The sequence below is a fragment of the Formica exsecta genome, unplaced genomic scaffold (assembly GCF_003651465.1).
Source record: "Formica exsecta isolate Colony F162 unplaced genomic scaffold, ASM365146v1 scaffold80, whole genome shotgun sequence".
NCBI lineage: Eukaryota > Metazoa > Arthropoda > Insecta > Hymenoptera > Formicidae > Formica > Formica exsecta.
The window spans coordinates 2,613,081-2,637,088 of NW_021853570.1; the positions used below are offsets into that span (position 1 = coordinate 2,613,081).

General features: G+C 35.1%; 3 protein-coding genes across 4 annotated transcripts in view; 1 reads left to right on the forward strand and 2 right to left on the reverse strand.

Moving 5' to 3' along the window:
- The window catches only part of LOC115244147 (receptor-type tyrosine-protein phosphatase kappa), a 69,525-nt gene extending 57,183 nt beyond the window's left edge, over window positions 1-12,342 (reverse strand). For both annotated transcript variants that reach the window (XM_029821568.1, XM_029821567.1), the window contains exon 1: window positions 11,773-12,342. In XM_029821568.1, coding sequence (XP_029677428.1) covers window positions 11,773-11,775 — 3 coding nt within the window. In that variant the 5' untranslated portion in view covers window positions 11,776-12,342. The remainder of the gene's footprint in view (window positions 1-11,772) is intronic.
- An 8,025-nt stretch (window positions 12,343-20,367) lies between these two features.
- Window positions 20,368-23,574, reverse strand: LOC115244148 (puff-specific protein Bx42). Its single transcript, XM_029821569.1, has 8 exons — window positions 23,271-23,574; window positions 22,903-23,053; window positions 22,573-22,740; window positions 22,172-22,479; window positions 21,929-22,064; window positions 21,556-21,814; window positions 21,055-21,436; window positions 20,368-20,891 (listed from the first exon to the last, which is right to left on the reverse strand). The coding sequence occupies exons 1-8, from the start codon at window positions 23,282-23,284 to the stop codon at window positions 20,687-20,689; spliced, it is 1,623 nt and encodes a 540-aa protein (XP_029677429.1). The 5' UTR covers window positions 23,285-23,574; the 3' UTR covers window positions 20,368-20,686.
- Window positions 23,575-23,831: 257 nt separating this feature from the next.
- The window catches only part of LOC115244150 (spermatogenesis-defective protein 39 homolog), a 2,484-nt gene continuing 2,307 nt past the window's right edge, over window positions 23,832-24,008 (forward strand). The window contains exon 1 of the mRNA XM_029821573.1: window positions 23,832-24,008. Within this exon, the coding sequence (XP_029677433.1) occupies window positions 23,979-24,008 (30 nt within the window). The 5' untranslated portion in view covers window positions 23,832-23,978.

A 24,008-nucleotide genomic window follows, 5' to 3' on the forward strand; every position in this document is an offset into this window, starting at 1 on the left:
GTAGGGAAACATATGGGGAACATATATTTCTAGCGACAACGCTACTAATGCTCGAATACGACAGGATTTATTAAAGACGCTTTCAACGACATAATTAAACATCCTCGTGAACGGGCTTATTATTCTTAATCATTTTGCGGAAAATTCCTCTTTTCCTCAAGCGAATTTCCACTGAATTTCGCAGACAAGCGTCTAAAGCGAGTAATGATCTTAGTCCTTTGATTGACTATAATCGTTTCACGCGACATGGCAGTAAATAGAGACGACCGGTACGGCCAGCTGACAGCGTGACGCAGGAGATCGCGCGTCGTGTTTTCCTGCGTGTTTCCCCGACGACTATATTTATCGCTGCGACGTAATAAGTTAATAACCCCTACGCGTGCCCTCGGTATCGCTCTCGAATACCAAAAGCGGCATTAACGAGCTAAGTGCCAGCGCAATTTAATTTTAATCTGATGACGAAGTCTAACTAATAATTGAATAATAAAACGTTTTATAAGAGAATAATTATTACGGGTACTGTGCTACCGTTTCAAGAATATACTTGAAATGTTGCAAACTCGTTATATTTTATTGATGTATTAAATAAATTTTGTGGACTATACTTTGAAATTTTTATTAAACATTGAAATTATTATTTAATGCAGTGATCAAAAGTAATATTAATGAATTAAATTCCAGAGAAGTATTTAGTTTTGATCTGCAAGAGTAGGAAAAGTCACAAAAAATTTTTAATGTGGAAATTTTCAAATTATTTGAGGTGTTGTAAACGTTTGTTATACTTCACTAATGTATATCTAATTTATATATGTATATATTAATTTAAAATCTCATGTTAAAAAATTTTTGACGATTTTACTGCCGAAACGTTTATTATTTTAATAATAGAATCTATTGACAAGATAGTAGTCCGTGATCGTCTTGTTCATTCATTGCGTTTCATTCAGTAAATGCTGTCCATGTCCCTCCGGTTTCTATTATATTAGCGACGATGTACTTTTAATCGCATTTGCATCTTCAGGAAAATCCGAGAGAATATATATAATACTATTAAAAGTTATTTTACTGAGTCTAACATAACTTTTTAAATTGAGGATAGATAGAGTGTCGATTAACAAATTAAGAACGTAACTAGAAATGCTATTCTTATAATGCCCTTTGTATTAAATTAATTCCTTTTTCTTCTATGTTAATACAATCTAAATCTTATGGATACTTTTTATACTTTACATTTCTAATGCATTTTTGATACGAGATTCACATAAGAAAGATCTTTTTTTAAATCTTTACTTTTATTTATTTCGATTATATACGCGAAATAATTTCCAGCACGCGAAAGTTTGGGAAAACTATCTCGCGTATGCAATTGCTACTATGACGCAATTGAACTATTATACACATGCAATTAGAGCAAGATGCAGAAACTATTTCATAACTTATGTAGCGCTGAATTTCTCTTATTCATTTTCCGCTAGCGTGCAGGATAGCTCGGATTACTTCGACTCCGAAACACGCGCGGCTTCTAAAAGGAACAATTTGCGGGGACGACATTTCTCGCGAAGCTGCGTAATAAATCTCTCATGCAAATTGTTTCAAATATTTTAATCTTTTAAAGGCAGAAACATGTATACACGACGATTGTGCTTTCCTCCGCTTATATCAATCAAATCGAATTTTTTAGAAACGCGCAAATCAAAAGAGCTAATAAAAAATGTAATATTATAAAATTTATATTGTATATGTGTGCATCTTTTAAAAGTTATATTGTAAAGAAGCGACATGCTTTAGGCACAACTTTCACGGAAGCATTATTTATTATACGCTTGGTACCGCGTCTCTCAATTTATCACAATTTATCACAAGAAATTGAAGAGAAGTTAGAGAAAAGGAAAGAAGGGAAAAAAGGACAAAGAGACGGTCTCTTATAAAAGAATTTAAATTAGTGCAACTGGGATAAATTTCTTTCTTCGTGCGCCTCGAGCAGCCGTTCGATCTCGGTCGCAAAAAGTTTCGATCGATCGATGTGATGTGTAACAATCTCCGTGTATAATTATCGTATTACGTCGCACCGATACTCGTGAGGTTTAATCCGTCACCGTCGCGTCCGATGATGGATTTCCGTCGTAATGACGTGGAACAACTCCAACATTGCCTGTCCGTATATGGCGTATGTTCTTGAGAAAGTTAGAATCGCTTCGTCGCGATTAAATTTGATTTCTTTCGTAATTTCTGTCAAGTTGAACGCGATTAAATACACACACGCGAAGTAATAGAATATCGGCAGCGTCTATAAATGCAGTGTGCAATTAAACAGCGGTTCTATATGCACAATTGATCGAACTTTGGATGCATATATATGCATCAAAGCAATGCTTTTTGTCGAATGCGATTTGCGCAGAGTGTAGGTAAAAATACAAGACTCGTATATATATAAAATTCAATAAAACTTTCTGCCTGATGTGTATTAATTTTTAAATTGTTTATAATTTTTTTAAAAAAAGAAAAATATATACTTTTTTTATATATGTAAATCTATTAATTACAATTATAAAAAATAACTATGTGTTAGCTAATAACTATAATTAATAATTGTAGTATATTATGAGAGAGAACGGCTCTTTGCTCGCTTAATTAACCGAAAACTAGAATTAACAATTTATTTATCCCTATCTGAATTTCGGTCGCGTTCCCATAACTAAATCAATTAATAATTAAGTAGCAAAGAGAGATTACGCTCGATCGGACGGAAAAAGCTAACAATACATTTTGTCGAACTATAATCTAGATATTGTTGATAACGCATTAATTGTAATTATAAATTAAGTAATGATTTTTGCTTATAACTAATGATTATCGATAGTCGTAATCAGACAAGTCGTTTATCAAAATGTACAAGTCTCGTTTATCGAAATGTCTATTGTACTTGATCGTGTTTTGCCTCCCGTTCATAAAAGAGGATGGATAATAAATTAGAACTCAAAAGTACTTAATACCAGACGAGCCATCATTTCGTTGGGGGCGGATGTAGAAGGGCGAGAAAACCACGTCGTCTCTCTCTTTCCTCTCTACATCTTCTCGCCAAGATATATATTGTTCTTGCCTACGATATACCGTTCGTTTCTTTAGGATTCCCCGACTTTATTTTATCATCTGGTAGCTAGGAGGGTGGTGGGAGGGAACGGTGGTACAAAAATACTCGCAAAACACCGACTAAGACGGTTCTCTTTCTCTCTCCCTCTGTCTTTCTCTCTCTCGCACAATTGGACCATTATGACTTTCGCAACCGCACACCGGATGTTACGTAAGTCCCTGCTCGAGATTAATTTCTTCATATTCGCACATTGTCCCGGTAATTTTTCCCTACCATTACGGTGTGCATTAACTATATTATATTTGCCTATTAATTAAATTTAATTTGGTGTCTCGTGATTTAACTTTTCGATGAATTATTCATATATGCACCATCGCGCGTATTCTTCAACCTGGAAAAGACTCTAGGAAAATACGCGAGGTGGGTTGATGATTTTTTTTGCATACTTTGCCCGCTTTTAATAACTTTCATCGATCGGATGAAAATAATTTTACAAAATGTCTATTGTACATACCAATTTTGATTTCAAGAAAAAGCTTTTTCCCGTTCTGTCTAAAAGAAAAATCCAGCTTTTAAACGCATACAAATTTCTTTAAACAAACAAATTTCTTTAAATTTGTACGATAATTTGCAAGCTAACTTATTTTCGTGAGTGGATTTTGCAAGATCTTCGGTTCTCGCTTGAAGCAGCACTCCTTTTGTAAATTTAAATGAAACTCGAAGTTTTGCTTGGCGCTCGGGCGAGGATTATAATTGCTCTCATTTGCGTTTCACTTCTATTTACATTCTCGAACGTGCTCTGGCAAAACTTTCGTGGTTCTTATTTGTCGCTCTGTAAGAAGGAACGAGAGATTCTCTCTCGATCGACTTTCTCGCTGCTATAATTTTACAACGGATTGTAAAAACACCAAATGTATGCTGCACGTACATAAATATATAACACACACACGCACAAACACATACATCGGCGCTTTCGAATAAACTTTTTTCATATCGCGTTTATATATAAGTTGATGGAAATGAACAGCGAGAATATACGATCGCGTTGCCTTTATTGGACCTAGCGGACCGATGAAACGCTTGAGGTGAAGTCAATCGCTTCTTCATGTCAATTACGCGACTTGATTTTCTATAGCGATGGATTCTCATCGTATTCCAGATAAGATCTTAATACCATTCGATTTTTCTCTAACTAAAACAACTTAAAAAAAAAAGGAGATGTACAGCGATATATTCTTCTATATTTATTACTTTTCTTTCTCTTTCTCATTCATCATAATTTTTTTGCTACAATAATCATGTGATATTTTTTTCTTTCTATATTAGACTTTATACACAAATATAATTATTTACAAAATAAATTTAAAAGAGAGAGCGGAGACATGTTTAAATTAGAATTACGAGAATGAAAATTGTACATTATGCGCAGAGACGCATAAGTACGAGAGAGTTTTTTTTTTCAAATATATTATGAACAGCGGTAAACAAGGCGATATGTCCTGGAATAATTCGCGGCATTTCCGTCAGAAAGTTTGTAAATAATGGCAAAGGGTCCGACAGCCTCATGAGGAAAGTTCTCAAGGTTCCGCGTGGGCATTTACGCACTCTCGTCGCGGATATTTTTAAACGTTTTGTAAGCAGTTATTCTCTCCCTTGTCTGCCAAGAAAAAGCCCTTGCCTCTCTCGAAGGTCGGTTATTGACCAGTCTATCGGCCTCTGAATTCTTGTTCGAGGCTGTTATCATTGTTCCGCCGGATACAAACGTACTGAACGTGCTGACGCCAATGTTATCAGTTCCATTTCACAAAAGAAAAGTGTAACGATCGCAGCAATTTGAGCTCCGATTCACTTTGTTATTTTTACAAGCAAGATATATCTTCAAATATCACTAAAAATGCTACATAAGGATTCCTAGAAAAGTTTTGCAATTCAATAACAATATTTGACTCTCCGCAATCAGATATTACATGATATTACATTGTATAATATATTGCCAAGTGTACATATAAAAATATACATACTTTGAATATATATATTTTTAGAATAATATATATATACACAAAAATAAAACATATATCAATTTATAAAAATATGATCGTCAATGCGATTTTTTATGAAATGATAATATGCTTACTATTTCAGATGAATAGATCTTTATTGAAACATGCGGTCTATTTTAAAATAATTTTAGCGATCAAGCACACTTCTCTTGAAAGATCATTGAGAAATTCCTAAGATACAATTTTCGGCTTAAGTTTCCTCGTGATGTTCTAATATCATCGTGCTGCAGTGTGATTCCAAAATCAATATGAAGCGCGGCAAACAAAACCCAGATGTTTGGCTCTACGTCAAATCGACGCACGACGATGGAAATCATTTATTTATTCTCAGCCCGCGCCATGATCGAATGACCAAAGCAAAATAGCATTTCTGTCAACCGAAATTATAATTTTGAAAGTAATTCCTTTAAGTAATTCACTTTAGCATGAGGACAAAATATAAGAAAAAGAGGTATTTCAAAAAAGTTTATTTTTATATCTTTTAACAAATTTGTATTTTCGTAAGATGGACAATTCATTGATGTATTTAAAGATGTAAGATTAAGATGATTTAATTATTTTCATTAGAATTTCTCTATTCACGTTAAGTATATATATAATTGCATATAAAAGATTACATGACAATAATAAATTAATTTTGATTAATTTTATAATTCGATACATATATTTATTTAGCGGTAAAACAGCGAATTTTGAAAATGCGAATAATTATACTGTAAAGTATACAGATGACGGAGAGTCTGGTCATATAACAAGTTAATCCACTGGCAAGGCCGGTCCACAACCCTCTGCGTCTACCAGCTTAAATTCATACATCATACCGAGATTATATCTATTCATCTATCTCATACACTTGTAATCACTTATTCGAAGAAGATTTATATAGACGAATCTAGTTTTCGATATCATATCTCCAAGTGATCGTTTATTTTGATCGTTAATTTTGATAAGAGCAATAGAGTAAATTTATAAAAAACATCGAGCTTAAGAATTTCGTATTAATGCACATTTTTTTAAGCATATTTTTACATACAAAAATGTAGCTTCCATATGAAAATCGATGAGCGCACTTGATTTGATAGCAAAAATTGCAACCTCTGCACCTGTGAAAAATTGCTATCATTCTTGTCCCTATTACTAATGCGACTTTTTTCTTTACAATTAAAAAAGAATTAAGAAAATAATGATTTTATTTTAAATAAAGAGAATTGTTTGCTACTATGAATATCTCATTAATATATAATAGATATTCTAGAAATATATAGCCTTGTTTTTTTAGAAATTTTTTATATGAATCAATTGTGAGATATTTCCTAGAAGCACAATAGTAAATGTTTCGCAAATACTTGTTTCACGAAATCACCGCGAAGTAATATAACCTCGATCGTAATTACCACTTGATTGTCGCCGTTACGAGCGTCAAAGGATGTGACTAACGTTATGTTTGAAACGCGATCAAGATAGAGGGAAAAAATTCGAGAGAACGCGCAAACCGGCTTTTGTAAATTCTGGGGTCGAATAGTTTTCACGCGCTAATTAACAAAATGGATTGCGCCACACAGGGCTCCCCCGAGATGCATCCTGCGTGTACATCGGTGATTTATCACTGAACAATAACCGCGTAAACGTTTAAACCGGAGAATTACAGCCCTCTCAGGCTGGTTGGCCGCTCTTAATGCCCGTCGTCGACTGAATAGTCGTCGGATTTATGTTTGTAGGAACGCGTGCGAGTATAGAATCGATGATTGTGTGGAATTTGTATATATACATATATTTAAGCCACTCTGTAGATCTATATTCGTATACATAGTACCGGTAATTCGAAAGGCATTCTTATTTTTTCTTTATCGAGACATGCGATCGCTTTAAATATATTATTTAGGGTAATAAAGGAGCTGACTCATGTAAAAATCGATGACGTTATCGCAAAAATAAATTTCCAAATCTTCAACTCGTTGAATAATTATACAAGAGTTGATTTAATTACACAGAAATATTTATATAATATTTTATTTTGTTTTTTCGTTAATAACGTCTTTTATAATTTTATCCACTTAAGCTCTATATTCCATACAATAAACTCTGTTGCTTGGTAAATTTGCGTACATAATATAATCGGACACGTGTAACAGGCAACGCGGCGAGTAATTTAATACCATTTCGTTAATTATGCAATTTAGTATCGTAATTTTACATGGTATACAGTGCATCGCATTCAACGTGCTTCTCACGATAATCACCATTAAATAAAGCAAACATTTAGAAAATTACGGAAATGATCCACGGAGAAAATAAAACTCGCGACATGATTATAGGATTTCAATTATTTATAAATCCTCTTCCCTATCTCGAAAATTTTTACGGTGATCGATCAGAAGCGATGTTTTCTCTTATCGTTATTTCTCTCCACGCGTATATAAATCGCCCTCCGACTCGTATAATCGTTCAAGCATCTCAGATTACTCGGCCTAATAATTTAAGTCGCGTGTGAATCCACACGGGTGCCCGCAACTTCGCCGAAAATAATTCGGCGCACAACGAGTTGGCGAGTGGGGGGATGGAGGGTGGGAGATAAGAATTGGGCGAAGAATTAATGTTTTAGCGTACATATATCAGCATCAGTCGCGAAACGAAAGCCGACGATAAATCTTGCGAGAGTGCCCCTTGCGAGATATATAAGGCGGGCATAAATATAAGGACGCGCAAATAACTGGCATTTTTAACCGACCGATTCTTTCCTTCCACCACTTCCTCCCCCGCTCCACTCGCCGTTGTAAGAAGGCAGTCACCCCCTGCGAAAAATCGGGCGATACATTGAACGTGATATTGTGCCCTCTCTACTCCTGTTCTACTCTATCCATTCGCACATATATATCCGGAGTATTTCTTTCGCTTGGAGCTCGCATTCATCGGCAAATGTAGCCGCTCATGCGTGTAAATAAAGTGATAAATTTACGACGGCGAATATCTTTCCCGAATAAACATACTCGCCAATTGTCAGATGCTCATTTATCGTCGGGATAAACTCTGACATTCGAATATTCGAGTCCCTCAAGACGTTGAAGCCGCTAATCATATGTCTATGTTCCTTTACTGATGCCATATCATTTACGACGCGATATTAATCGTTCATTATCTCCTTTGTTAGTACAAGAATTAACAACATTTACAACTGTCATTAGCGATGATCGATCATTTACTATAAAAATTATTATCGCAAAAGATATAAAGTTACGTCTATAAGTTGTTATAATTAGATCGACTATCAATCGATTATCAATACTAAGACCATAGAACAGAATCAATTATTTCACTTTATCACCTTCATTTCTGTAGGTATCTTGTTTTAAAATGATTTGCCCGAACATATTAAATGAAAGATTTTGCGGTGAGGTCGACAATTAACGCGACACTTACCGCCGCAAACACTCATGTATGTAACATACTATATTCGAATTTCTTTTCTACTTCTGAATATCAAAGTCGCTTTTAAGATGGAGAAGTTCTCAAATTTTGAAATTTGCAGATCTTTATGCGAAAAACGAGTACCTCTTAGATATTTGAAGAACGCAATTTGCAATAGATTTAATAAATTCTTTTATATTTATAATATTTTTTATTATACATGAAATTTATAATTATATATCTTTTTTTATAGCACATAATATGTTACGTGATTTCTATATCATAATTTTATATGATATATATTATTGGAAGCGATCGCGAATGGAATTTGGCAGTTAGAAATAAATTACGAGTCCAGTATTTCACACGGTAGATCAGCAGAAAATACTGCCAACGCTACGAGGTCCACTAGACGCGAATATCTCGAATTTTCCGATATGCATAGACTATGCGTCATTATTTTTACAAGCCGTCCACTTGCCATACTTAAATCATATGCCCGCGCGATAAACGTAAAAGGCATGTTTTCTGCATTTCAATCTCATAATAAATTAACAAAAATAATAGACACTAGAAAATAATATATCTTCGAATGTGAAAGTTCCATTTTCACTGAAGAGTTCATTAGAATGTAAACTTTAATTCTTCTTATCTTTGGTTGTATATTTCCAACTCATCGCAAAATTATTGGTTTAAAATCTTTAAAATTTTCAACGATATAGAAATATAATTTTCTAACCCTTCGATAAATCTTTTTCAACGAAATATTTCAATTTTCTATTTACTGAAAAATTTCTGATTCAAAAAAAAAAAAAAGAAGAAAAGAGTCGCGCGAAACTCTGTTACGTTCGATATAAGTAGACGTTTGCGCGATGGCATACTAGCATCGGAACCGTTGCACTTTTATACGTGTCAACGTCGAGAGATTGATGTCGACGAGATTTTGGCGAGAGGACATTTCGTAAAAACGTGATCCGTTGCATTTTTCACCGCACATATATCGACTTGTAAAGGAAAGAGATATCTCTCATTCCGGAAACAATATTTTGTTAAGGAATTATTTCTCGCGGTTTTCTCGAACGAGAGAAAATTATGATATCTCGTAATATCTGGCAGAGAGATTGTACATCAAACGCATCGCGATCAATTGTTGGTACTTTAATAAATATCTCTCGAAAGTTGCAATTATCTTTACGACGGTAATCTTTGTAATAGAACTGAGCGCAAAAATATTATTAATTGAGCCAATTTATATATAATTGACAAACAATACAAAATTCTGTGTTTCTAATTTTACTTATTCAAAACCACGAAATATTTCGAATTAATTCATAACGCTGTCTAATGATACTCGAAAAGGAGAAAATGCACATTGTCTATGAATGTCTGGAATTATATGGAAATTGCCCAGTGGTATGATACCTCTGACTCGACTTGATAAATGTCAGCGTGAGAGATCTTCGCGTCACGTGTCAGCGTTCGAAAGCGTTATAATTTCATCGGGCATAATTTTCGGCTCCAACGAGAGAAAAAACACGATGGAAAATAAATTTCCGTCGTTTTGGCACACTGAGAGATAAATCCGACAAATTTTTAGTACAGAAACCAATAAAACATTTGTAGTAATTTTGATTTCTGTAAATTATTTTTGTGTTTGACGCAGAAAATTATACGAGACTAAGATGCTAAGATGACATATATAATATCAGGCAACATAATGGTTATAATTAATTTTCCTTTGTTATATATCTCCTGTTACACGAGAATTAAAATAACTCAAGATTGATCGAGAACGAAACGGAGAATCGGTCGAAAATCCATTAATAAAGACCGAATTAATAAATCAAGCTTAAAAGAATTAATAAATTAATCACATCCATATACGATTTTAACTAACTCCAACTCTTCCTGAAGTACAGTTTACAGATGACGAAACACGATTAACGATTTAGTCAACGTTAATCCACTAGCTTTAAAATCTTTCGTCGTCTCGTTTATCCGCGATCCGATGTCTGACCGGGCGCGATCTGTTACCACTTCCCGAGCACTCGCTACCGCCAAGAAAGTTATCGCGTCGACGTCACTGTTACTCTCCCTTCCTTCGTAATTACGCAATTTTAATTAGAAGATTTCCCGCTCGAAAACATGCCCTATATATATATATGAGAACATTGAGAACATTCCGCTCGGCGCCATGCCGAGTCTTGCGCTTTTGCGAGCCGCCGTCTCGTCGTCATCGTTGCCGCCACGCAGTTACATCATCGAAAACAACGCGTAAACGCGTCGCGTATATTTCCTATCCAATAGTAAGACAGAAGGAGGAGAAGAGAGGAATGCGAACGTAACAAATTATATCCTCGAAATTTACGACATGCGAGAGCTCATCGCAAATTCGCCTTTCCCGTTGCTTCAAACAGAAATAACTGTAGGATAAAAAATTATAAAGTATTTTTTTTTTTTTTTAATTTAACCGAGGATGTTCACCCTAATTTTTTTTGTAAATTATGAATTGCATAATAATTTAGATTAATATTATAAAATCTATTCTCTTATTTAGATTAATAATATTATTATAAAAATCTGTTCTCTCTTTTAAAATGTATGAAGAAGTTTTCTATACTTTTAAATTTTTTATACTTTTGCTATCATTGTGTGTCACTATTTTTTCACATATTGATTTATTCGCAATAATTGTTAATGTATTTTATTTTATAATGTGAAATACATTGCGTTTCTTTCAAACGCGTTTCTTCATCGTTACTTTTCAAAATCTATTATGATACTAGCAGCTCCTGATGATCTAGTGCTTCATAGAGAATTATATATAAAATACTGAAGTAAGATAAAGAAATTTTCTTTTAGATTTGTGTGCGAAAATCGCGCGAGTTCAACTTATACCCGGTTTTATCGCTCGCCTGGAGGTTCTTGGTGTACTTTACATATAGAAACATAATCATACATCTTCCGCATACATCGTTAAGAGTTAAATGCGGGAACGTGACTTGGCTGAAAACCGCGAACCCGACTAGTCACGTTCGGCATTTCTAGTCGCCAGCATTCCCCTCGTTTACACTAACCCAAACAAAGCTTTGACACTTGCTCCGGTCCGCACTACTACTCATCTCTCCTATCGTACCTCTAATTCGTCTCTACGCGACCGGAAACACGCGTCTACTATGACACATATACGTAACACACCGGGTGGCTGTAACGTACCATATGACGCGTCTGCCTGCGAATTTGACAAATCACCGCGAATCCTCCCCGCGTCTCCTACGTACGGTCCTTCCGGGATGCCCGGTGTCTTGGGAGAACGGTCCTGACTTTTCCTCTTCTTCTTTTTCCTTGATCAGCAGCGTGCACCACGCGCCGCAAAGGTATCCCGATCGCACCCCAATGTCATTCGAGCAACAACCCCCCGAAGACCACTCTTGTTGGGAAAACAACGTGACGCGATCTCGCGCGCCTCGATCAGCCCGGATTACCGGACTAACGATCGATCGATCGATCACAGGCTCACCTGGATCACCCTCGAATCAACGACTGTTACTATGCGTTGCGTGCGTGCGCGGTTTCCGGCTATCTTTCTCTCTCTCTCTCTCTCTCTCTCTCTCTTTCTCACGCGTGCACTGATCACTCATCCATCACCACCACTACCAGCGACAACACGACACGACGACGGGCGGCGACGACGACGACGACGATGACGACGACGTGGACGATCGCGAGGTCGGTGGCGGACTGGCGCGGGACGACACGCGAGTCACCGTCGACGACGAGTCGAGTCGCTCTGACGAGGAGATCCTGGGGGGCCGTCAGGCTGGCTGGCTGGCGGCGGGTGGGACGCGAGGTGGGTCGCTCGTAGAGTAACAGAGACATAGAGCGAGAGATGGTAAGGGGGGGAGAGAGAGAGGACGAGCGGCGGCGGGATCGGACGCGATCTCGAGAGGGGAGGAAGGGACGACGGCGTCGGCGTCGGTTCTTCGCCGAGGGCGTGGTCCTGATGATGAGCGCGTTGTACCGGAGACAGAGACGGGAGAACCGAGAACGCGGGTCCAGATACTGTCCGCTGATGCTGACCGACGCGACGCGGCGGTCTCGTTGCCGGTGCCGGCGAGATATTCGCGGTGACTCCTGACCGAGAAAACCGAGCATCTCGATTCCATCTCATTGTGACTCTGCTCGTTCCGAGATTACGTAATTATGAAATTTATCGTCAACGATGCACTTCGGATGCAATATTGCATAACTGCTATGTTGAGTCTTTCTTTCTCTCTGCTTGTTATATACTCTGAATCGTACTGCTTTTATGTGAAGGTTTTCACACTTTAGAGTCTATTGAAATAGCTGAGAAAAGAGAAAAATATTCTTCATATTTCGACGGTATTCTGATATATCTCTTTGATGTTTGATCTGTGAGTCGTGACATAATCATGAAGCTAATATAAAAAGCAAGAAGTTGATAAAGAGAGATTCATCTACGTTATTCAAAAATCATAGATTTCAGTACACCAATCAAAAAATCAAAATAAACTTTCTCTGAAAAATTCCCATATCGTCGACTTTTTTTTTTCCATAGAAGATTCATTCTATTCCAAACACGTTGTTGTTATCTTTTCTCGCATTTGTTTCGCCAAGATTTCGGAGCAATATAAGGCGCGCATTCGTTATCGCGTTTCTTACTCGCAGAGGAAAACAGAAACTGAGGAGTGAAATATCGTCGTTACACTTTGCATTCTCTCTTTTTCCACGCAACTTGCGGCACTCATATTCCTTCGTTCGCTCCAGCGAACGACTCATCTCATTCTCGATGTTCGAGATTTCACGGTGTTTTTGTTTCGCGAACAATGTTTCATTAGTGCAACGCGTTCGTTATCATTAAACGACAAATGGCACGACGGGGAGCGCGTTCGCGCTTCCCGCTATTCGTCGTTTCGGAGTCGTTACACGAGCTTCGCTAGAACAGAAATTAATCAATGTTGTTGTATAAATCCCTTTTCGCCCTTGTTGTTTTATCACCAACGGATTGCGTCGTAGCGCATGTTCGTCGTAAACTCAAAAAGAAAAAGCAATTACCCCCGCAAATGGCGATGTTTTCCGCACATGTATTATGTGAGCGTAAGATGGACTTATATGTGTGTATATCGCCTCGTATATAAAATATCATAAATCTTTATACACAAATTGATGTCATAATTTTTAATCTAGCAAGTATAATACGTGATAAATGTTATCAAAAAAAAAAAAGAGAGAGAAAATTTGAACGAGATTTATTAGAATAAATGGGAATCTATCAAGCAAAGTTTACGAGAAGAAATTCTTTTCTAGAGAGAACAAGGAAAAAGATATGAGAATGCATAATTCTGTAGATTGATTTCAATCATTTTGGTAGCTGAAGAATGCATTTGCCAATCGTAATCCGATCGTTCAATCTTGAAACCTATAGATTGCACAAAGATGGACTATTTCCTTTTTAAAATTCTTCTAAATTAAAGCAATATTTGTAGATCGCTTACGATTTCATAATCGTTTACGTAAAAACACTCTCTGTTGGGCGTAGAATCGATTTTTAAAAATGTCCATCGATTGATATGCCATAAAAATTCAACTCCTAAGCATATCAAATCGTACGATTGATAGTCACTGAGAGAGACAATGCAAGGAAGTGGCAATTACGATCTTCTGATGCAATTGCGTCTCGATGGGTCTGAGAGCATTGCAACGCGAAAGTTAGCGCACAATTAAACTTGCAAGTAGTTTCATTCTACTATTAGGAATGGCTCGTGTCTAATACATAAATTATTCGAATCGAGAATCTTCCGACAATGCAGATGTCAGAGTATACGTGATAAATGTTATCAAAAAAAAAAAGAGAGAGAAAATTTGAACGAGATTTATTAGAATAAATGGGAATCTATCAAGCAAAGTTTACGAGAAGAAATTCTTTTCTAGAGAGAACAAGGAAAAAGATATGAGAATGCATAATTCTGTAGATTGATTTCAATCATTTTGGTAGCTGAAGAATGCATTTGCCAATCGTAATCCGATCGTTCAATCTTGAAACCTATAGATTGCACAAAGATGGACTATTTCCTTTTTAAAATTCTTCTAAATTAAAGCAATATTTGTAGATCGCTTACGATTTCATAATCGTTTACGTAAAAACACTCTCTGTTGGGCGTAGAATCGATTTTTAAAAATGTCCATCGATTGATATGCCATAAAAATTCAACTCCTAAGCATATCAAATCGTACGATTGATAGTCACTGAGAGAGACAATGCAAGGAAGTGGCAATTACGATCTTCTGATGCAATTGCGTCTCGATGGGTCTGAGAGCATTGCAACGCGAAAGTTAGCGCACAATTAAACTTGCAAGTAGTTTCATTCTACTATTAGGAATGGCTCGTGTCTAATACATAAATTATTCGAATCGAGAATCTTCCGACAATGCAGATGTCAGAGTAAAAAATAAAAAATTAATGCTTAAGATAATTTGCGACACCTTTTCTTATATTCATATATATATATAACAAATATATAAGAATAGAGAATGCAAAAGATTGATATAAGATATATTAAATAAAAAGGAAGAGAAAAAAGTTTTAACATTATGTTGATATAAGAAGTTTATCAAATAAAGTCGTAAAGTTGTAAATAGAACTGTATGTACTTTCGAGATGATTTCTATTAATCAAGATAGTCGCAATTGGCACTTCGATATTATACTCCTCCCATCTCGAGAAAGAAGTTTTCCAATTTTCTTTCTAGAAAACTGATATGTAATATACAGCGTGTCCCAAAGTTGAACAATCAAACTTTACCAGTATGTTGTATGGATAAAAGAAATGTTATATGAACAATGGTCCGAAAATTTTATTTAAACAAGAAAAATTTAACAATTTGAATAATCTAACATATATTTTTTAAAAGTTACACGTATATAGACTTCTTTCTATCTGGCATTCAATTATTCGTATCAGCACATTATCAGTTTTCTGAAACAATAAAAGTATTATAAAATTGTACGTTAAATTCTTTCTTTTCAAGCACCATTCACGATGATCGCCATTCATTCTGAAGCGCAAAACATAGTCCCTTGTGCGAGAGCTCGGGCTCGGATTTAAAGCGTCGCAATAAATTATTACCAGCGTATTATCCCGTCGCGAAGGCAGAACTAGAGAAAGAGGGAGAGAGGCGCGAGTTTAATCCACCGTCAGAGCTTCGTTCTGTCAGTGGCAGCTCGCGGAACGCGCTCCGAAAAGCAGACGTGGACCTGACCCAATTGGAAGCGCATTTCGGGGAGCACACACATACACAAAACACAGTCGCAATAAAACGGATAGGTGACATGCCTGACGGTCCACGTCGGGCAAGGTTAAACGCCGACCCTCGCGCCGAACTTATAAATAACCGCGATACGTGTTCCCTTCCTTCCCTTTCTCTCTCCCTCTTTCTAGCTGCCAACATACCGGGAGCGAAAGAGAGAAGCTCGCCTGCGAATCCGCTTTTCGTTTTCCGATCTAATTGGGAAATGCGGTAATTGGGTCGCGCCAAGTGCGAGTGGTGGCGAAAATCCTCTTTATCCGTTCTGAAAAATAGATGTCCCGCATTATTTTTTTTTTTTCTTTCGATCTCGGTCTCCGACGATCTGTTCGACCGTCGTAACACGCGGATAATCCGTGAAGACGAATACGTCGCAAATATATAATTAGGTACATCCTCGACACGTTAACTTAAAAATAATAATTCTGGATTAACTGGATTAACAGTTGGTATCTTAACGTTTCACAAATTAAAATAGATATTTTAATCTTTATTTTATACCCGCAAAAGAGTGGAGATCGTAAAATATAGACGCTTAAAAGTAAATTCAGTTGATACTCATGAAAAAAAAAAAAACTATTCTTATTAATTCTTATTAATTCTTATTAAATTATTTTTATGAATATATTCAGGAAAATTTGAACGCATTCGTGGGGAAAATTTTGACATGTTAAATTATATTTTTTATTGAAAATATTACTCTCTTCTGAAACGAGATGAAAGTATGACACGGATAAAATTATCTAAACGCAACTTTTGTGCATAAGATTTGTAAATTTTTGTTTTGCAGACACGAAAATTGTCATGCAATTTTTGTAGAAACATTTTTGATATTTTTTGCAATACTGCGCTTAATTTCCTCTATTTTATACATCGTTATAATAAGAACACCCCATAACAATTATTATATTTAAGAGAGAGACCCCAAAATCTTTGAGATCTCTTTCGTCTGGGAAATCACAAAATTGTTAAATTACAAAAGAATCAAGCTCTCCCTTTCGTACATATCGAGATGTTTCTAAATTATCTTACCATCACTCGCGTACTTTCGAGAAATGCGTGAGAGAAATATATAAAAATACATATATTTATTTGCAATGTGAGAAAAATTTTAAAACGTGTAGTGCATCAAATTTTTAGAGGCACTATTTCGAGGATCGCAGACTACTTTCATTTGCATTTACGTAACGCGAAATAGGTCATGCGTGCTAGGATTAAAGCTCCGTTACTCAGTTTAATGTGCGCGCTCTCGAATTGTATTTACTCGGAAAATTTTGAGTTGGCTTAATACCATCGTGTATACCGTAATGTACAGTAGTAGTCCGCGGTATTTGAGCAACAAAACGGGAATGTACGTGTAAAATCCACTCGATAGTCATGTCTGGATGCTATGGGATCGCAGAAAAATCAACGGATGTCACTTGCCTCTCAAGAGCAAACCGATCGAAATCGAACACGTTGGACACTCTTCGCGTCGCAAATTTTGCGCGAAATACATCGCACACTGTTCCGTATTTCGCGATTTACGAAATCGATTCGCAATTTCCGGGCTTGTTCTCGAAAGTTTTCTTCCACTTGCGTATGTATACGCGTGCGGATTAAACCCCTTCTGTTGTGCGTAGATTATAATGCGGATAATAATTTAATCTGTGGCACGAAATAGCACGAAAGTGCCAGGTTTTTGTTGGGGAAAAATTTGTTTCACGTAAACGAGAGTAAGGCATGCTTATCTTTCTCCCTCATAAATGAATATTAAGTAATGAAATCAGGGATGAAGTATTTGAAGAGAAAACTTACACACTGAGACGATGCGGTGCGGTGTTTTTCCACCGCCGGGTATATATGCGAAATGTTAGCCGTCGGAAACGCTTACTAAAAATACCGGTAGGTTTACGCCATCGCCGGAAACTCGTAGTTTTTTTTTTATTTATATCCAAAACTCATTACTTCGGCATGTTAAAATTTATCATAAAACTCCCGCAGAGGAATAAACAAAAATAAATGTAATTTCAATTTTTTCTCGTATAAAATATAATGTACTGTTTACATGCAATAGTTGCGATTCAAAAATTATTTTATTGTTTGTTAAAAATCGTTACTTAAATTTTATTTTTTACGCAAAAATAGAATTTTTATGATTATCACATTTTGTGTTATTTTTTAAATAGCGATGAAGAAAATAGAGAAAAGATATATCATCGAAACCTATGTACTATTTCTAATTTTCTGCTGAAAGTCTAAAATGATAATTTATATTTATAGAAATTTCTTTAAATTATATTTATAGAGTTTTTTTACTATATACTATACTTGCTATTAGATCATATGATAGTTTTTATAATTTCTCAATTTTTTTTTCTATTCTTTGGACAAATGGAGGTTTTTAAGAAGTCTGAAAAATTAATCTTTACTGACATATTTATTAAGATATAAAAATATAATAAAAATCATGGTAAAAAGATAAAAACATTTCGAAACAAATTTAGAAATATATAAACATGTAAATAATCAAATTAGATACTCTGCTAATTCGAAAACTATGTTGTTCAAATTATATAATTCGCTGCAAAAAAATCACAGAAAAAAATGTACGAGCTTTGAAAACTCTCGATAAAAACCGACTTACAAACTTGTTAGTATATATATGTATAATTACAACCTTTTACGAATGAGTAAATTAATTAACAATAAACGGACCAAGTTCGTATCAGTTCCGATAAAATACAGCACTTAATATTAAGAATATGGATATTGATTTAAGAAATATGTTAATTTTGATATCTTTTTTCAATAATATTTAATATTTAATAATATATAAAAAAATCTTTAATGAAAAGAGATAAAATAACTAGATTTCGATTTTCAGAAAAGTGATACGTGCCTTTTCGTCTTCTTTACATTTATTGGGCCGATTTGACGCCGACGATGCAGTAGAAAAAGCCGATGCGGGTCAGCCGCGTATCTCTCTTCAGCCGTGACATGTCCATCTCGCGATCAAACGGCGATTCAAAGTGCCGGCACTCGAATGTACAGTTCGAGTTAACAGCTCGAAACACTGGGCTTGTGCTACCGATTAGCGGTTGGCCAAATCGACCAACATCCAACAACTTTTGATCGACATTCCAAGTTTGGTGCGAATCTGTTTCTCGCTTTTACAACCGAATGGCGACATTCTGTAAGGAAGACCGTTTTCCTCTGCTTCCACGAGCGGAGGGAAAATATTAATTGTTAATTAATGTGGAACGATATGCCCTTGTTATTATTATATAAAGAGACGCTGATCGAACTGCGCTTTGAGGGCATTGATAGCAATTACGGGAATCTTCTATTATCACGACATGTGCATAACGATAAACCGTGGAAAGATAACAATATTCCATTACTTCGCACATTTACTGTCTTATCAGGAATAATATTGGCAAAACCATGGAAGCGACCTGAAAAAATTAAGATGGACATATTAGCGTTCATATTTTTACTATTATATTTGTATAGCAACAATTACTTTCTGAGATATTTTAATTCATTAATTAATACATATATTCTTAATTATAAATAATTATAAATAAAAAAACGCGTTTTTCTTTTTTTAATTTCGAGACATCAATACATTCTTCTACTCATTCTTTTGATTATATACTTTGGATTGTCTTTCATTTAATTTCGAAAGCGAGTCGTATCTACACGAGTAATCAACATCAATTTTAGCATGAAAGTTCGTATCAAAGATTTATAAACTGTTCATTGATCGCTCGCTTATAATAATATTGTTGCACGACAATTTTATATGATGTAACGAATGAATTTATTACAATGTATTCAGAAATCAAATTTGTATAATCTGCGAGATTTAAATGTTAATACTCAAAAAGAAAAAAAGACAATAAAAAGATTGATTTATTTTCGATATTAATTAATGATCAAAGTAAATTCTTCTATGTTCTATATATTTAATGGCATTTATTATATTCCTCAAAAGTTTAATTGATTATAATATAGTAAAAATAATTAACTGCTGATTAAAACATGAAACGTATTACACGCTAGTTTTCTCCGCGATGAAATCCATAAAACTTCTCTTCAGTCATAAAACAAGCTGTAACATTTCTCGTGCAGCTCTGCTTTAAGTTGTTCAAGCTTGCTTATTAAAATGCCAAACGTGTCTGCTTTTCTCTGAAGCAAGTAACGAAAATAGAATGGAATTGCAGACAGAGATTCAAATTTTCATACACAACTACATTATCTCATATCTTTCATATAAATTTTATTTTATTACAAAGAAATATATATAATAACATTTTTATGATAGATATCTAAAAAAAGTGAGTTATATTTGTTTCAAATTTGATTCGTGCACATGCTTTGTAAAATATTATGTTTTACAAAAAAATTTGTAAGAATTTAGAATAATTTATATTATGTACGCTCAAAGATTTGTATCTTTAATAAATATTGCCATGGTTTTTATAATATTTCAGTACAAAATTCCAAAAATGTTGTATATTATTACAATAATAAAAACAATTAATCAGATAATTTCGGAAGTTCTATCATCTCTTAATCAAGTAAAATTTCAGCATTTTGTTATTGCTAAATCAAAATAACATGTATTTTTTATTATTACAATATTGTTTATTATTACAGTATTATATCATACTAGTTTTTATTATTATTAAACATATCTTTTACTCTATTACTAAAATCCGAAACAGAATCTTTCTTAATTTAATAAAACAAATTTAAAAAAAATACATCAAAAATATATTTTTAATGTAATGCCATTCATTGTTCCGATAACTGAAGGGTTAATGCTTTCTTCGTTTTTCACGGTCGTCCCTACGTGGTTCGCGTTCTTCTTTGCGCTTTGTCGTTGTTGAGCTACTGGCGCGTTTGGCCTGTTTCAAAAACTGATCCAAACCGAAAGGATCTTCTTCCTCCTTCTCAAATTGTACTGGTCCTGATCGCGTGGCAGTCCTGTCGGTTCCACTGAATTCTTTGTCGGGAACGAATCTAAAAGGAAAAATCAATTTGATAATTTTACATTTACAAACCAAATTACACCAAATATATATACACACAAGTTTAAATATATTATTATCATATAAAATAAAATTTACTAAAATGTTATGCGCTCTATATATATACAAACGAAAATAAAAATATAAACTCTGACCTGTTTGTTTTAATCAATTTTTCTAGGTCGTCTCCATAAGTATCTTTATCAATATTCTTGCTCGGACGGTAAATATGCGAGGCAATCGAATTGCCGTCCTTCCACGGTTTATCGTAAACATTATACTCGTCCTCGTGGCCATAGCCGCTATCTAATCCCTTGCTGCTATTAAAGAGACGTTGATCGAACTGTGCTTCTGCCGTATTTGGAATGCTCTTTGCGGGCAAACCAAGTGCAATCTGCTCGCTAATATCGCGTTCGCGTTCGCGTTGTAAACGAGAGCGTTTGTCGGGAGCAGCGCGAGCTAAATTACGTTCTCGAGCGCGGTTCTTGTGACGTTCCTGCCTGAGTTGGTCCCTTTCGCGTGATTCTTCAGCCTTATCTGTAAAAAGTGTTTCAACATCTTAATTTATATCTTTATCGCAATCTCGTAATAGATTTTAGGTTTGCAGAAATATTCTTTATTTTTACACTCATCAGAGATCAGATGGCAATACAAACCTAATGTTGCACTAGATTTTAAGCCGGCGCGCTCTTCTCGGGCCTTTTGGGCGAGCTGCCTCAGGTGATCCTCCTTCTTCTCCTTCTCCTTTTGAGCCAATTTTTTCTCCAATTGCGCCCGCATTTCCACAGCTTGTCGGGCTTTTCTATCGGCAATATAAAGAGCTTCAGCTAATTTTGCAAAGTTTTCGTTAATGTGTACTTGCTGCAAACCTCTACCATCTGCAGCAAGACGTTTATCCAAAGGAATTGTATAACCCTAAAATCAAAAACAACTTAATCAAAGAAATCAAGTATGCATTTCTTATTATATATAAATATTATCTCTTTCATATGTATTGAAGTATATTGGGCATAAAATTTTTCTAAGTACCTTTGCATTTTTCCAATTGCTGATGCATGGTGGAATTTTCCATTCCTTTTGTTCTTTTACTGTTACTTTTCTTGTTGGGGAATGCATTACAGGAGCTGGAGGTGAAGGAGGTCCTCGTGGAATTTTTTTATTAATCCTGTGTAATCATAAATTTTTATATTAATACATTGGGTTTTTATATCTGTTGTTCATTAATACTTTATAGAATTTTCATGATTATCATCTTATTCTTACTCTACTTACTTAAACTTTGGTGGTTCCATTGGATCCACTTGGGCTTCTACCATGCGTATAACCCTTTGCTTGGCTCCCGAGTTAAATGACTGACCTTGTTGTGAGGGTGTATATCTTATATATTGCGCTGGAGCTTGTTTTTCCGCACATCTCACTGGCATGGCGGCCGCGATTTTTGATCTTGTAATTTTTTCTAATGCCTTTTTCGTTTTATCCGTGAGATCGTCGATCTCATCAGTGGCTGGTCTTTGTAATGTAGGGTCTTCCTCGTTTGTAATTTCAGATGGTAACAAATCGCTCAATTTACTATACACAATCTATAAAAAAAATTAAGTAATAGAGATAGTAACAGATTTAAGTATAAAAAAAAGTAATATATTCTAAATATAATAAAAAAGATTAAAGCTTACTTTGTCCTTACTGTGGCCTTGTCTCGCTATGAGATCATATTTTACTTTTCCATGAGCATCAAGTTGTACTGCCAACGCATTGCTTGTGATTTCCTTGCCTTTCATTCCCATTCCCAGTGGATACTGTGCAACATGAATCTCTGGGAATGCTCCCCCGTCTCCAAAATCCTATGCATAACATATATAGCATTATACTTTAAAAGATTGAAAGTATCATTTGTTATTACATCTTTGATTTAATCAAATAGAAAAATACTAATAAATTATATTGATATTATAAAACAAATATTTCTTCTTGAAATTCTTTGACAAATTGGAATAAATGCTCACTTCTGGGTTGCGCGGCACCCATCCTCTCCGCTGCCCATATGGTGGAGCTGTAACAACGGCTTTAACAAGCGCAGAGACAGGTCTTTGGCGCAATTTTTGCTCACGTGCTTCATCATCTTTGTCCCACAGCTGAGTGGGAGCAGGCAACAAACTAATTGTAAAAAAAAAAAGAAGAAACTGTTATTGTAACAGAGGAGACAAGTGTATTCTACAAGTTTATATACTTAACTTAGAAATTTTTTTTTCTAGATTATTCATGCAAAATAATATGAAGAAATGAAAAATTTTTCAATATTTAAAACTGTGCGAAAAATCTGTTGATGAAATGATTGAAAAAAATAATATAAAAAAATAACATTCTCGCTTACGTTGTTAAGGACATTGTGATCGAAACAATTTCTTCTTTTCGTTCACAGATAAGATGTAATATGGCGAATTAACCCAAGCAGTCGTTACATTGTTTCGATTGACGTCACAAATCTTCGGTTGTATGTTGTAACTCAAGATGAATACCAAATTAACATTTACAAGATTTAAAACTCGCGAGATATCTTTCTATCAATCACACAGTCTTGTAATTTTGATTTCTTTTAAGTTCTTTCAACTCCAAGACTAAAGAAAGGCTGGGCGGCTAGGCTGGAGTTGGACCATTGGACGAAGCGTATGGATGAAAGGCCATACATGTGTGAAAAAGTCGTAGCTATAAAGCCGTTAACGCAAACCGACCAATCACAGTCAAACATTTTTATTACGTATCATAACTTGAATCCATGAAAAAATAATTAGATAGAGAGATAACTTAACAGATAGATTAGGAAAACTGCTTTGAATGATCCGATTGGTTGTCAGAATATTTAGTGGTAAGATTTCCTAGAGAAATCTACCAATCATAGATCTAAAATAAAAGACGCCATATTATGTCTAGAGATTGGACCATGTCTTTTTTAATAATATATTGTCGATGCCATGAGCAATGTCAAAAATTATTTTGCTTTGTTTAGGTTATCTGTCATTTATCTGTTTTAAAATTTACTTAGATTATTGAATTACGTTCGAGACTATATTCTAAAATCAGGATGAACATCGCTAAAGACGATGATGAATTT

Coding starts and splice junctions, on each gene's coding strand:
- LOC115244148 (XM_029821569.1), bottom strand. Junction 22,480..22,572: donor AAGGCCACAGTAAGGACAAA/GTAAGCTTTAAT, acceptor TTTTTTTTATAG/ATTGTGTATAGTAAATTGAG. Junction 20,892..21,054: donor AAATTGATTAAAACAAACAG/GTCAGAGTTTAT, acceptor TTTTCCTTTTAG/ATTCGTTCCCGACAAAGAAT.